This window comes from Calypte anna, chromosome 11, assembly GCF_003957555.1.
Source record: "Calypte anna isolate BGI_N300 chromosome 11, bCalAnn1_v1.p, whole genome shotgun sequence".
Classification (NCBI taxonomy): Eukaryota; Metazoa; Chordata; class Aves; order Apodiformes; family Trochilidae; genus Calypte; species Calypte anna.
Window position 1 is genome coordinate 15627567 of NC_044257.1, and position 16271 is coordinate 15643837.

Consider the following 16271-nt stretch of genomic DNA (forward strand, 5'->3'; position numbering starts at 1 on the left):
AATGGAAACAATGCCCATAATGGTATTTACAGGGATTATTAATTTCTTGAGTAGAATAGCAAACAACTGTAATAAGGGCAGGGTGTACGGGATATGGCTGGGAAGAAGGTGTGGAAGTGGGATCATAGAAGTGCTATAGAAACTGTCTCATTGACTTTAGTGCTTTCACCTGGAGAAATGTAGTTACCATCTGTGTAATTCCATGCCATGGTTTAGATAGCTTCACCCTTTGCAGACTCCATTCTCCTTGACAAACAGTACTGTCGTATGAGAAGTGATGCCTGCAAGAAATCACTGTGTATGGGTGCAGAGCTGTGATCAGTTGCTATTAAAGCTTTTACATTGATTTTTTAAGGTATGGAAGAGGCTCATCTTGGGAGCAGATTCTGTGGGAAGCCTTCAAATCCACTTTGAAGTTAATGGGGGGTATTAAGGGAGGGCAGTCAGCACCTTAAGAGAGAAATTTAAATCACTTTGATTAATTTCATTTTCTATTTGCATCTGCAGGTTCTGGTTTTCTCCCTTCTCCTTTCTTTCAGAGCATGTTTTTGATAACTTTGCCTCCCGAGCACGCTAGATTTTATGCTGGCTGTCTTCATATTTTTCCCTGAGTGTTGTAATGCTGATTACCAAAGGATCTTGGGCCTTTGGCTTCCTGTGAGAATGAGATAATTACTCTCCAGTAGGCAACACACGACATACAGTATCAGCATTAAGCCACTGGGATTCCAATCACTAGTGTAGAACAATATTGTGGGTAAATGAATAAGCAGAAGTTTATCATACTTCCTGCATAACAAGGTTTTCGTTAAAGAGACAGCAAAATTTCTTTTCAGTGAGGGCCAGTGTAAAATGAACTCTGGAGCAGCAAATGTTATCAAAAAAGATGTTAAAGTTCAGGCTTGCTGGGGTTTTCTTGCTGAAAAGGCAACTGACTTTTGTAGCAGCAAAGGTGGGTGTCAGGACCATCATTGCATTTTGGCAGATGATGCTTATGGCCTTATGAAAATATATGGAGTGTATAACTTCAAAGTACAGTTTCCAGATGCACCACCTACTTAGCTTATGGAGGAAAGTTTTACCAATAAGAAGCAGAGAGGTTCCAAATGTAATTTGCTTGTTTCACACTCGCCCCCAGGAATCGTGTGTTGTGATTTAAAGAGTTTGCCCTGTTTGACCCTGAAATAGATGTGGTTTCTCCCTTGCCTTCTTTATTTCAAGACTGTCAGTTAAAAATAACATATACATTGGGCACAGTGGGAGTAAGTTTGAGAAGTTTAAGATATATATAAACCAGTAATAGTGAGAAAATAATTCATGAATGTAATGAGCTCTGTTCTCTTGCAAGAGAAGGTTTTATCCACCTGGTGGGATTAATCAGCATTTTTGTATCAAAATAGTTTCTCTGCCATGACAATACTGCTCAGTTTGCTTATGCTATAGCAAAGCAAAATAAATGACGTCTGTGAGGACCTCTGTTAAATACTTAAACAACATAAAGGCTTGCATAAAGTACAGAGTCTGTACTCATACTTGATAGTTACACAGCTATATCCCTGTGTATTTACTTATGTTTAGGACATAATTTCATGTGTGCTTGTGTATATACGTTTATACTTCAGCTTATCTCAGTGGTAATTGTACTTCTGTAATGCCTAAGAATTACAGGGATACTAATAAGGAGTTTTATGTTTAACTTGGTTTCTTAACCTGCTGCTGTCAATTCATGTTGTACATGTAATTGCCAAGTACAGGTGGTTATTTGTGTTTTAATTGGGACTTTCACTTTAAACTGGGCATCAGCAGTCTGTGCATGAAACCAATACTTATGTATAGGGTGAGATGAGTAAGTTGGTTCCTCTGCTTTTGCTTGAACCTAACAGCTGAGGGCTGAGTCTTTAGAGCTCCAGGAACCATTGTCAAATGGTTCTTGTCAAATGTAGCAGTCTAGATTCTGATTATGAGCCTGATCAATCTTGCAGCCAGGGAGGAGATCAGGAATGCATGGAATAAAAACTACCCTAAAATTACACTTCTCTTCTGCCTGTATGGTTGAGATGCTGCTTTGTAGGTTGATAGCACATGCATGGCCAGACCCTGTAATAGCTTAGTTCAACTCAAAATTAGGTTTTGTTAATTTTGGGTCCAGAATCAAATTAAGTGTGACATCTTTATATCTCAGGCACCTAGAGCTTGCCTAGTTTTGGTTTTAAGTGGGTGGTCTTAACACTCAATCAAATTGGATGAAGACGGCTGGCTCGATCTCTTTGTCAAGCAGCCTGTGTAAGAATTTTGCTTTCCAATCAGATGTTTTGCAGATACTTTCAACACCAAGAGTAATTTTAGTAGTGTTGTAGTTACTTTGAAATTATGAAACTTCTTATGACTAAGTAAAGTTTTTTTTTCCTCTCTGTTTTCTTGCAGCCAACTGGGTACATGGAAAACTCCATTTCCTACAGTGCTATTGAAGATGTTCAACTGCTCTCCTGGGAGAACGCCCCTAAGTACTGTTTACAGCTCACAATCCCTGGGGGTACTGTCTTACTGCAGGTACAGTAAACACAGAAGTACCATTTTCTTTCTCCTACTATGAATTTGCTTTAACTTCCGTTTGCTGTGCATGAAATCTGAATTAGATGGCCTCAGAAAATGCAGCAAAGTCAGTGCTGCCAAATTATCTAACCATCAGAAAACGTGATCAGGGAGATAGCTCTGAAACTATGGTCTTTGAATGGAAAATTTTGGGCCACAGTGATTAAATCTTCCTGATGATTTTGAGCATCAGAATAGTGCCCTGTGGAACAGCACGTTGATGCAGGCCTGGAACAATTGTATTTTTACATATAGTCCTATTTTGGCATGAAACAAGCTAAAAATTTCATCCATCAATCCATATAGGAAACCCATAACCTGCTCTGGAAGTTACAGTAATCTTTTAAAAAATAATATTCAGTCTTCACTGCAAGATTCCAGTATATTTATATCTACATATGTAGATATATCTTGGATATGGAATTTGAAAAGGCAGATTTCAGCTGTTAAAATACAAACTTAAAGAACTACCTAGTTCTTCAAGTCTTACTTTCAGACAGAAAAGATGTTCATATTATTTCAGATTTCTTCATGCCCTTGTGAGGTTTTGTAGGACTCCTTAGCTCATTGCAAGTGTTAGTGACAGAAAAGCACTCCACAGCACTGAGCTTTGGAACTACTTTGTAGTAGGAAAAGAAAATGCACCTGAAAACCCTTGAGCTTGTCCCTCGAAGAGCTTTGAACAGTCATAACTTGAAAAAGACTGAATTGATTTCAACTTAATGCTTAATGTTGTTCTCAAGCCTGTTTCAAAGACAATTTGTTTGGGAATTTACTTTTTCAGCTGAATATTCAGTCATGACTACTGTGTATATGCATTTCCTGCAGGTCTGACTGTAAACAGACTGAGCAATATCTGCAGAAAATGTGGAGAGCTCATGAAAAATTAAAAAGGGTGTTTTTTCTTGGAAAAGTATGAACAACTTCAAAGGATTGATCAAAATAGAACTATTGGGTGTGCACACACTTCAGCTGTACCACTTCTGCACAAAATGTAGTCCAGTAGATAAAAAGTTGGAAATGTACTGAGTGATACAGTAACAAATGTGATGGCCATGTCTGCTGGATCACTTGTCCATGTGAATCCTGGTGCTCAGTGCACTGATGCCTGGTGCACAGTCCAGCATTTAGAATAGAGTAGAATGGACTCAGTTGGAAGGGACCTCCAGCAATCATCTGGTTCAACTACTTGACCAGTTGATGGCTGACCAAAAGTTAAAGCATGTTATTAAGGGTATTGTCTGAATGCTTTTTAAACACATACAGGCTTGGGGCATCAACCACCTCTCTAGGAAGCCAGTTCCAGTGTTTGACCACTCTCTTGGTAAAGAAATACTTCCCAATGTCCAGTGTAAACCTCCCCTGGTGCAGATTCTGAGCCATTTCCCACACATCCTATCACTGGATACCAGAGGTCAGCAGCTCCCTCTCCTCTTTGTCTCCTCAGGAAGTTGTAGAGAGCAATGAGGTTGCCATTCAATCTTCTTTTCTCCAAACTAGACATGAATTGGTTGTTGAAGACCCTGTAGGTCCACAAAATATGTGACACCTTCAGTATCCAGGGAGGGTTTAGTCAGAGCTCTTCTGAAATGGCTTTATCTGCAGATCATGTGGAAAATAACCCAAGGCTAGGTGCCAAGCTGGTCTTTTCCATACTATAGACCTCTGCAAAGATGTGGAACAGCAAAATTGAGTCTGAATTAGGAAGCCAACAAGATGAACACCAGGTTATGCTGATACTTGTTCTAGCTAGGTCTAGTTCTCCTTTGCCTTCATTTCAGCCAGGCTGATGGGTCTGTCTTACACAGAACACAGTACTTGACTTCAGCCCTCCACGTTTCCTGTGCCTTGGTGTTTGGGATGGTTTTGAAATGTCATATAAATACCATGAGGTTTTGGTGATTTGTTTTTCAACCTAGCAAAAACAGTTTCACTCTGAAATGGTCAGAGGTGTGCGTGGAAACATTCACAGCCACATCCTTTGTTGAGTGTATTTTTGGAACTCCCTTTCATTTACCTCACTGGTGTAATCCTGGGGTTTTGCAGCCCTGTAAAAAGGGGCTGCAGCCATTCCCCCATTTTCATCTGAAAATACTGCAGCTTAGTAATTTGGGGGGAGCCTGAGAACATGGTGGACTCTCTTGATGCACAGGTCGCATCTTTCCACAAGCGTGTGCCCGATTTGCACACACAGGTACATGTCTCTGCTCCATGCCTTGGGACTTTCTGTGGCTCAAAATGATTTGCTGGTTTTAGGCATTACCAGGGAGTGTGGGGAGTCTGAATTTCGGGCAGGCTGCTGCAAGTCCCCCATGGTCCTGATTCTGTGGTTTGAAAAGCCCCTACCATGCGTGACACTGATGGAGGCAGGAAGATGAACCACGGTTTCCCAACAGCTAGATTAGGGTCCTCATTATGGACAAAATCTTCCTTGCCTAGTCTGTTGATTGAATTAATTAGGAAGAATCTCATTTGTCAAGCTGGGTGATTCTGATTTTTTTTGTTTCTTGTGGTAATTCTGACTTTGCTTTTTACCATAGACTTCCTTAGTGGCGCTAGCATTTAGGTTTGTATTTCAACAGTTGAAATCTGCCTTTTCAAATTCCATTTCCAAGTCTTTATGCTGTAGTTTATTGTAGCTTTCTTTACAGGCCTGCTTATTGGAAACAAGATAAAAATTTGGCCCAAAATTTTGTCCTATAGCTCCCTGATGATTTTTAAGGAAATTGGAAGGGTGTGGAGACTTAAGTCTGGAGTAGTCTGATATTTGTTTCCTTGAAGAAACCCTCAACAAACTAAATACACAGCTAATTATGTGTGTGAGAAAGTAACATCTAAGTGTGGATGTTTTGGTATTTTCTTCTGAAAGATCAGTGTCTTTATGTAACCTCATAGGGACTGATGAAGTGGAGCGAGCTGGGCTTCTGTTGTGTTTACTGCTGACTGGCTGAGCAGACTGGATCAGATTACATTGTAGCTCTATGGGAATTTCAACATAATTGAAAATACAAACTTTAAAAATGTTTTTAGTATGACTTGGTCCTTGGTAGTGTCTCGATTCAGCAAATGTGGCCAGATCAGAGGGAGTATAAAAATAGATTTCCCTTATACAGTTGTAATGTGTATTCACAAATCCAAAACAGTACTAAAAGTTATCTTTAGTACACTAATAGAAACCAAGATGCAAAAAATGGATTTATCAAGTAGTCGAGTTTAGCAGAAATGCTTTAGTATATGTGACAAAGTCTGAAGTATCCTGAAGCACTGAGGTGCTGGGAAATGGAGATGCTGAGAAATTAGCCCTTGCATAGTTTGGTTATTTCCAGATTTCCGAGAGACTTCGATGTGTTTATGGGAAACTGGGACCTGGGATTTTTTGTAAAATCATTCTTCCTCAGTATCCTGAGCAGTGCCATGTTCTGATGCAATGTCCAGCTCTGCTATCAGGAAGTGTATGATAGTGGAACAAGTCAAACTACTCCAAAACACGTTCCTGGTACTGTTTCTTCTGAAGTGCACTTCCAGTGAAATATGGGGTTTTTTGTTTGTGTATTTGTGGGTTTTTTTTAAAGACTTAATCTAAATGAGGTTTACATGCAGAAAAATGTTTACATGAACTGTTTTGACTACCCTTTGATTTATTCCATATTTTAATTAATTTTTTTTGAGATATGCTTTTGCAGGATTTAATGCAAATTCTTTAGTACTGTGGGATATTGTTGATGCGGTTTGACATAAAATGAAGCATTTTGGTAGTTCTGAATCACAGGCTTTCCTGATTTTTTCACTTTGTACAAAAAAATTACAATTCTGCTTCACTGGTTTGAGGCAGAAGCAAATTTTGGACAAGTGGCGTTTCCCACAGATGGAAATTCACTCCCAGCAATCCTTGTGGGAGGATGTCAGCATGTGGTGTTAGAGCATCCTCCGTGTATTTGTTTGTGTTAGGCTTGACAAATGCCACAAGGGTGTCCGAGTCCATGTTCAAGTTTTCATCCTCCCTGTCTGCTGTCACTAGGGTCTATTTCTGGCTCATTACTGCACAGTAATGAGTCAGAGAAGGAAGAGTGCCATTACCTTTCCTTACATCATCCTGATGTCCTCCCATAGCAATACTGACCCATCCCAACCTATTTTAACACATGAAATCTGACAGGCAGTGCCGGAGGTGATGCAGCTCCTCTTGGGAAATTGGATCACTTGAACAGGACGTGTCTACCTGAGTTTCAGAGGAGGATCTGGTTCTCAGGGAGGAAACAGCTTAGTCTGGGTTGGGATCACATTGAAAACTCCTCTTTATGTGTGTGCTTCCCACTCTGTTGTATCAGCATCACTGTCTGAGCCACAGGAGTGTTTCTTTGCCTGGTGTCTGGGGATTCTCATCCTCCCTTGTGGGAGTCATGGACAGTCAGGTTTCTAGATGTGCTGCTGGCTTCTGCTTTCTTCCCTTCTGCCAAATGATGGGGTCCCTGGTCCTTCTGTGAGCAGCAATTAACTCTTGCGGGTGTTTTTTTTTCTTTCTTTATTTCCTACAACTGGGACAGCAGGCCTGAAAGAAAATGTTGCTGGAGGGATGCTCAGAGGCCACAAGCTCTTCAGGCCAGGAAGTAGGAGCCAAGTTTATTTAGCTTTTGAAGAAGTGTGAGCTCCCTATTGCTTCTGCTCTTCTGCTTTCTGTTTGTGAAGCACAACGTGTGATTATGGTATTGTGTGGATGATTGTGGAGAGGATGCTGCTAGTGACAGTGAAATAACAGGAATATCCTCTTGAAAGAGAATGAAAAAAAGAACTTCAGAGTATAATTTCACGAGCTGCTTAGCACCAAATGCACCAACAGTCCCAGGAAAGAAAATGGCTTTGGTGTTCTGGTCATGACAGTATTGCCTGCTTTCCCGTGGTGTCCTTTCTTTCAGATTGATCCAAAATGCCTTAAAACCGAGCAACTTCCCTCCCCAGTGCTTGTGTAATTTCATTTCTTGGCAATCAGGTGTACTCAAAAGGAAAAACAAACAGAACAGGAAGCCTTGACAAGCACAACGGTCACACGTTCAGCTCGGTGCCTGAGCACCTTGTTTCTGCCAGTGGGTCCCCACGAAAAATATTCATAGAATCATAGAATTGGCTGGGTTGGAAGGGACCTCAGAGATCATCGAGTCCAACCCTTGAACCACCGTTGCGGTTGCTAGACCATGGCACTGAGTGCCACATCCAGTCTCTTTTTAAATAGTTCCAGGGACGGAGAATCCACTACTTCCCTGGGCAGCCCATTCCAATGGCTGATCACTCTCTCTGTAAAGAAATTCTTTCTAATATCCAACCTAAATTTCCCCTGGCACAACTTAAGACCCTGCCCTCTTGTCTTGTTGAAAGTCATCTGGCAAAAGAGACCAACGTCCACCCGGTTACAACCTCCTTTCAGGTAGTTGTAGACAGCATTGAGGTCTCCCCTGAGCCTCCTCTTCTCCAGGCTGAACAGCCCCAGCTCTCTCAGCCTCTCCTCATAGGGTCTGTGCTCGAGTCCCTTCACCAGCCTGGTTGCCCTCCTTTGGACCTGCTCCAGGACCACGATATCCTTCCTGAACTGGGGGTCCCAAAATCTATTTCCACTAGATTTTTTAGTATCATTTTATTTTAGTCTCTTTGGAGAACCTGGCTTTTGTTTCAAGTTCCAGTCCAGCCAATGTTGCTGGTCAGGCAAGGACCAAAATCCAGCAGAGGCAGGGAATATTTTCAAGAGGAAAACAGCATTTCTAGCAATTACCAGTAATTGTGTCTGTACCTAGAGCCCAGCCAAAAGAGAGGCAGGTTTCACTTGCAGGCTGCCCATGTTGTGGGGGTGCAATGCTGGGATGTGTATCAGAGGTGTAAAGGTTTGTACAGCCTGCATGAAGCAGCAGTGTTCATGGGAGCCATGGGAGTTGGCTGTCTCACAGCTCTGAGCCCCTCTGCTCTGCTCTGCTCTGCTCTGCTCTTCCTGGTGATTATCCTCTGGCTGATAATAAATTGTTGCAGAGAAGGCTGCAGTATTTTACAAGTCCCAGTAATGACTATCAGCTGGAGGAAAGCATAAGAATACCCCATGCTGCTGACCAGAGGAACAGAATAAACCCAGGAGGAGTTAAACCAGAACCTACATCATCAAATCCCACTTATTGCCACATCTTTTCAGATGGCAAAATCCTTTAGGGGAGGATATGTGTGAAGGATGCTGTTGTAAGGGAAAATCTGGCAACTTTTTCTATGTGGACAAGCCTGTTCTTGTATTCATTCTCTGAGTAATGCCTATGCCAGTAAAAAGGGATGTTGAAGTACCTAACTTACAGTTAAAGGAACTTGGTAGCATGGCATGTGCAGTGGAGTGGAAATGACAAATTTTCTGCTCATGCTTTGTTGCTGTAGACATACTGGTATTAGTGGAGCTGTATTTACATTAGCTAAAGGTCTTCATCATTTCTGGAGTGGTTGGTTTCTTACAGGGTTTCAGGTGTTTTGTTTCTCAGCAGCGTGTAGGTTCCTATTTTTTTCTCCTCCTCACATGGATGGAAATTGCTGCAAGATTGGCACAAAGCAAGTGTTCAGTTTCCTATTTTTGTGTGAAAAATTAAAAACTACTGCTAAAAAGTTTACTGCTTTTTAGTGAAAAAGTGAGTTCCTACTCATTAACTAAGAATGAAGTACTTTGGTTGCAGAGAAAAATACTTCCCTTTTTGATGAGAGATGTAAATTTACTCATGTTGACTAAAGCTCTGTATATTCAGGCTTTTATTCTCTTGCAGTTTTCCTCCAGTGAGCAGTGCTTTTGAAGGTGATGAAATTAATGCTATTGAATAAAACTGATTCTGTGGCTGATCACAGGTGGCTTCTCCACTCTGGCTGAACATTTACCCCCCCCAAATTAGAATATAGAATCTTTCAGAACGCAGTTGTAGGATCAACTCATATCAAAAGAAGTGCTATGTACAGTAGGCATTCTTAAAGCAGATATTCTTCATTTGAATTATAATAAGCTGCAAGTAGTTTAAATCTTCTTGCAGTTTCTAAGCTTTACTGCCATGTTTTTCTGTTTTCTGAAGTATTTTTCTACTATGTTGTGGTTGTTCAGAAGCAATGAGGGGGCCTTAATGGTGCAAGAAACTCCAATCAGTTGGACCATGTGTGGACAATGTGTTAAAGCATTTGAGAACAAAATCTTTAGTGGGATTTAGGTCTAAATATCCCAAACCCTCAGGAGGTCTAAACTATCATTTTACATAGTGAGATTATCAAAACTCCATTGTACTTCATTCCTGTCTCATCAGCCATTTGTAACAACATCAGGAAAAACATTTCCAAGTTGAATCTTGTTTTTTGTTGGAAAGGTAGCTGTAAGGTGAGTGGTGTGGAACCAGAATACTGTATGGACAATGCTGAGAGTTGAGAAAACTCCCCGTGTGGTCAGAATGCCTTAAGGAATGTCTAGTTTAAAGCATTTTTTGTCTTATTTCCTCCTTTTTATAGTACCCTAGAGCTGAATAAATACAGCAGATTTTGCCCTCAGCTGGAGTGAAAATGATGTAGGTGTCAGTTTGAGGGAAGGGATGACTTCAGTTCAAAAGTGCTGCACTCCAATGCACATCAGATACAACTGTGAATGTGTGCAGCCCCTATAAACAACTTGTAGTTCTTTCCACTGCTAAATCTTCAACACTCATTGTTCCAAACTTAAGAAATTTTATGCACAATAATCTGCATGGCTGAGAAAGTCGTTGGTGTGCAGAGGTGGCCATTGACTGGACAGCTGTCTGGATGAGCACTGACAAGAACGTGATGGCTCTTCTGTCATCCCAGCATCCTCAGAAGCTCCCAGTTCTTTTGGTGAGAAAGAAATATTTCAGGGAGTCTTTTCCTCACTGTAAGGCTACAAAAGAGGAGGGAGGAGGAAGGGATGCTGTTGAAGAGCAAGTTGTTCTTTGTCTTCTATCAGTGCTTCCTGCACATCACTGTGGTTTTGCAGCTTGGTGGAGTCAGGCGGGCGGAAGGGTGCACTGGAGGATTAGCTCTCTGTCCTGGTTGGAAATGGGGAATGCTGGTGTCAGACATCTCCATCCAGATAATAGTTGTTGGTTTAAAGGCATTCACTCTATCTGTGTTGAACACTGTGGGAAGAGCACTGGTGAAATAACCGCTGACTTTCCAGGTTCCTCTTTCTGTTGAGTGCTGATCATTAATAGCAGGGTGGGGAGTCCCTAAAGGTTTGGTTTTCTGCTTTTGTGTTCACTTTGTCTTTTTTTGTCTTCGTTTTCCTTGGAACTGGTGAACGACAGCCTAAGCTCTGAGGCTTTCTAGTTTTAGAGTGGTTCACACTCCTAACCTAGATCCAGGTGCAACTTTTCTTGCCCTCTTCTCCTCTGCAATAGTTCATGCTATGTGTGGACAGTGCTCGGTCCCACACATGGAACCTGATCACTAATTTTACTCTTTAAATGCTTTTTGTATATTGCTTCTGTCAAGTTAAGCAGGTCTTTCTGCTGATGGTTTTGGATTGGCCTTTTATAGCATTCTTTGTTTGGTTTCTCCTCCAATATTTGCAGTCCCCTCGTGTCATTACCTCTGCTGATGTCATTGTCCTCATTAATAGTTTCTGTCATTTAGTTTATATAAGGCTCCAGTCATTTACACAATCTCTCTAAATATAGTACTTTCTAATTATTTGTAGTGGTCTTACAATCTCTAGTTACTGACATCCAAGAAGTAGGAGAGTAATTAACAGTTCTCAACAGTTCCCATTTGGGACTTAAGCATTTGCTCTCATGTAGAGTTTGGTGCATTTTTGGTTCAAGTCATGTAATGGTCAGACCAGGAGCTAAATCAGGTTGGGATTTTGCCTGTTTGAGAAGAGTACTTCATCTGCCTAGAATAATTTGGATTTTAACAATTTTAAAAATAGAATTTTAGTTTATGTAGTTGCTATATACTCAATCTGCATATTTATTTTTCTAAGGAAGCAACGGATGTGTAACTTGCAATATTATTAGTGCTGTTACTTAGCATACATGTTCAAGCCCACAAAAAAATTCAGTTTTACTTGTTTTCACAGGGCTTTGACGCTAACATTTGAAATGGAGGGGTTTTGTTCCCTTCCATGAAACAGTTTTCTCCTTTAGAAAAAAATGTTCCATTTGGAATGAAATCTTACAAAGAAATTTGAGTTTTTAAAGCATTTTGTTTGGACAAAAGTAAGAAAAATCTTAAGCATATTTGATTCCTGCCTTTTAAATTATGTTAAAAATGTTCTTCAGGCATTTGTGGCACATTACTTTTGACCTTCTTATTATATTAAACTATAGTGCAAAGTGTATCAAAATGAAATTCAGTTCTACAACATATAGAAGTAAAAGGTCTATCTTATCATATGTTATAATGCACACATATACATAAAATACTGTGTAAATAACAGAAAGAAAAACATGAAATATTGGCAAACCAGAATATCCTGAAGATCTGCATTGTAAATGTTTTTACAATTTCTCATTGCATGCAAAGGAAAAAAGAAAAGGAAATGATGCTTTTTGTTTCCATTTGTAGCCGATTGATGTTGATCTGTCAGCATTCTTCATAAAATGGAAAGTTTGTTTTCAAGAAGCTCTGTGGTCAGCCAGAGTTATTTATGATGGATCTATTCTGCTTTATTGCCTAGAGATCTGCTGGAGGAGCAATTCATTCTCATTAAGATATAAATAAATAATATGTAATACATATATAAAAGAGCATTACTCCATTTAATTCAGAGAAATCAGTCTAAATTTATGTCACCAAGACATCAGTATCTGACCTTGAGCTTAAACATGGTTTTTGGTAACCATGGAACGTTTTTACTTCTGTTCTTGCCATTAGCAGTCAACTGAACCACTATCAGGAAACAAAAACCTTTCTGTGATGTGGATATTGAATACCTGCCTGGGAAGGTGGGAGGGAAATTTGTTTAATTTGCAAGGAGTATATGGGGTTTAACTGGTGAAGAGCCACACCTTTTTTTTTTTTTTTTTTTTTTTTTTTACAGATTTATGGGCTATCCTGTAATTTTCACTGATTGTGGAAAACATTTTGAATTCTAAGTAGAAGTGGCCCATTGGCAGTAACGAGAGAGAGCTGGGAAAGCCAAAGGGCATCTCTACCCACTCAAATATTTCCAGCCCATGTCACCTTGTTAAGGCATGCAGATTTACGTCACTGGAGCTGCTTTTATATTTTTTGATACCGTGCCTTTTGACCTTTGGGAGTGTTGAACTATTCCTTCACACTGAGAATTTCTGGCAGCTCTGTTTAATAGGGACAAAAAGGGGTGATTGCAACATTTAATGCTGCAAACAGGCTGTGTGCATGTAGCTGCAGGTCTGTGTCTGCTGGGCTTTTCACTCTGTTCTGGTGTTGCTGAAGGAGTGAAGATGCCATTGGAATTGCTTTGGAGCCTGCTGAGGAAGAGGACAAGAAAAGGAAAATAGAGTATGGAAAAAAACCACCCCTTCTAGTAAAATGTCAACCCATCTTCTTACTCTGTTCCTGATGATTAAATGTCCTATGGACAGTAAAAATCTGACTAAAAGCTGATTGATATCTGGCAGGTTTTTTCACAGTCTGCAGGTTGGACACTGTTTCATAGGAGTGAAATGTTTTCTAAGGCTTTGGTTCAGTATTTTTACAATTGCAGCAAGGTGTCTGTGTCACTGCTTTCCATGAAAATAATAAACTGGTTGTTAGAATCTCAAGTTGTAGCTTCAAGAGATGAGTTTCCCTCACTCTGAGGCTGGGGGTGAAGGTAACCAGGGTCATAAAGTTGAGAAGAACCCTGTGAGTGCACTCCTGTAGGGCACACAGGAGTCATTTGCCTCATTTTTGGCTGGGGGAGCTGAAACACGGGAAGAAATTAATAATTGTGTTTGTCACTTTTGTTTGTTCCAGGCTGCCAACAGTTACCTGAGGGATCAGTGGTTCCATTCTTTGCAGTGGAAGGTAAGTGCTGCACTTCCTTCTCTGTCTCTAAGAAAACTTTTTACCATTCTCTGTTCCTTACAGAAACTAAATCAGAATATGTGTGCAGCTTCCATTTGGCCATCTTATGAAAGAAGTGGAAAAGTTGCCTTGTCATATAGCCCAGCTTGATCAATGTGTGATTGGCTTTGAAAAGCAGACAGACAGTAGATCCACATTTAAACAGTATTTAGATTAGATGGGCTTGATTTTATTCTATGAAATGCAATGTGTTACAGGATGCCTACAGCATGATAATATTCTCTGTACCCTTGGGATACTTTGGGGTTTTGTTTTTTCTTTTTTCCTTTTCTTTCTTTTTTCCTTTTTCTTGTTTTTTCTTTTCTTTTTTCTTCTTTTTTTTTTCTTTTTTCTCTTTCCTTTTCTCTCTTTTCCTTTTTCCTTTTTCTCTTCTTTTTCCTTTTTTCTCTTCTTTTTCCTTTTTTCTCTTCTTTTTCCTTTTTTTCTTTTTTGTTCTTTTTTTGTTGTTCTTTTTTCTTTTTTTTTTTTTTACTCCCCTTTCTATTTCTGTTTTCCTGAGAAACCAGGGAGAAAGGTTGTCTTTTAGAGTTGCTTATGCTAAGTAGCATCAACCTGTTACACCTCGGTCTGTGTGTATGCTGTAGGATGCCTTGGATTTACAGGCAGTTTCCATTTCAGAAGTCTCTAGCCCTTTCTCATGTTCCCTGGGAACAATGGACTGATTGCCCTGAATGGGGGAAATGGATCACAGTGACAGCATTGCCTCTCAAAAGCAACACATTCATCAGCAAAACCCATAGCTGCTGCTGCCCTTTGGATGAAATCTCTGTGGATCTTTGCAGCTGTTGTGGCCAGATGCTGAATATGGTTGTCCTCTCCTCTTTTGTGCTGGGAAACACAAGCAGTAGCTGCTTTTCAGCTCAGGACTTGCCTTCTGCAGGGTTTTAGAGCACTCAGTCAGGTTGCCTGTGTTGCTTATCAAGATTGCAGCCTGCTGACAGCAACTGCCTCTGAAAATACAAGGAAGTCCCTCCCACCAAACTGGTTTCATCCTAGAGCTGGTTTTTTTTTTTTTGATGGTTGCAAAATAGCTGTGTGGCAAAACTACAGTACTGTTGTGCTTGGTACAGCCATCAGCTGGCAGGTTCATATTTTTCAGCCTGTCCAGGTTCTTATCAGTAAGAGCCAAGTGTTGAGATCTCCTTTTCCAGACCACTGGCATATTCTCCAGCCTGTTTCCCTGATTGCCTGGAATGGGACAGCAGAGCTGACAGCAGAAGGCTGGGCTGTGGCTCTGAATTTTGGCCTCTTTACAGTATCATTAACTGTCAGCTGGATTTTTTTTTTTTTTTTTCCTTTGAAACTCCTGAGGGTAACAAAGAGCTTAAAGCATGTAGAGGCAGTATCTCTATGTGTCCATTATTTTCCCTCCTGCTTTGGCAGACAAGCTTGATCAGAGAAAGCACGGGCAGCAATGATGATGGAAATTCTATCTCACCCCCAACCTGGATGGCTGTGGTGCTAATGTGGTAGAAAATTGGGATCAGAGGTGTAACTCTGAAAAAAAAAAAGAAAAGCAACCTGGCTGCACCACCACCCACCCCATCTATTAAATTATGGAAAAAAAAAAAAAAGCCTAGACAGAATGACCTGGCTTGCTCACATGCCTTTCAGTCATGGAGAGGGAGCTGTGCTCTGTGGGAGTTGTTTTTAAAGGAGCATTTCTTAAACTTTCCAATGCTTCTGACCAAGCCTCTCATTTTGGGAAACTCTGAGTAATTTAACTTATTGCAAAGCAGAATTTATTTTTGCTTCTTTGCTTCCTTCCCCACCCCCATTAAGCTTGTTTCTGAAAAATAAGTGAAACATTATCTAGATTTTGAAAGACCTTCCCTCCACCAGGAATAGCAAGTAGCTTATGGGAAAAAGAACAGTGATGGGGTTTAGTCACTGCCCAGGTACTTCATGCTAGCAAATCCTCTTTGATAAAATGGAGATATTATTATTGCTTAATAGTTCAGAGGAAGAGCACCTGGTAACTTTCTGCTTCTTGGTTGATACTTGGCAGGTTTAAGTGGAATCACAGCAGAGCTGAGACAAGACAAGTGGTGTATCTGGAAGGATAGTGGAAGAGTAGAGTTATGTGGTCTTCCCTAGTGAAGTTTATCAGTTTACAGGCACCATAGTCTATGACTTTAGGAGCCAGGTGCCAAGGTTGATTTCACTCTATAAATTGTATGGTTTGATGATTAAGCAGGTAGTGAGGGAACCCACAAAAAAACAGGAAGCCTATTCTTCTGGAATGGCTGATTTACACAAAGCACCAGCTGGCAGGGAGATCACTGCAGCTGTATTATAATTGTGTGGCTGTGCTGATGAGTGATATATTTGTCCAGTGGTCTTACAAATAATATTTCAAAACATTTCTGTGGGCATGTAGAACACAGAAGCAAACTGGTGGAGATAGCTCAAGCAGTTATTTAGGGGAAAGCACTCAACAGAGGTGAGCTTGCTATTGTTCATAGTTGTGTGGTGGAGATTTTCAAGGGGTCCAACTGAAGCCAAAGCTTCTTGTCCTAGGCATGAGATGTAGATGGAGCAGGAGACCTTCACTTGCCCTGCCCTGCCCAAACAAGTCTGGAGGAACCCATTTTACAGATTGGAAACTGATATTCTGAGGCATTACAGCA

The 16271-nt window shown here is 40.5% G+C and overlaps 1 protein-coding gene across 8 annotated transcripts in view; it reads left to right on the forward strand.

Annotated features, from left to right (window-relative positions):
* The window catches only part of CMIP (c-Maf inducing protein), a 129452-nt gene that overhangs the window by 65234 nt on the left and 47947 nt on the right, over window positions 1–16271 (forward strand). For all 8 annotated transcript variants that reach the window (XM_030457638.1, XM_030457640.1, XM_030457641.1 and 5 more), the window contains 2 exons: window positions 2425–2550; window positions 13531–13581. In XM_030457638.1, coding sequence (XP_030313498.1) covers window positions 2425–2550; window positions 13531–13581 — 177 coding nt within the window. The remainder of the gene's footprint in view (window positions 1–2424; window positions 2551–13530; window positions 13582–16271) is intronic.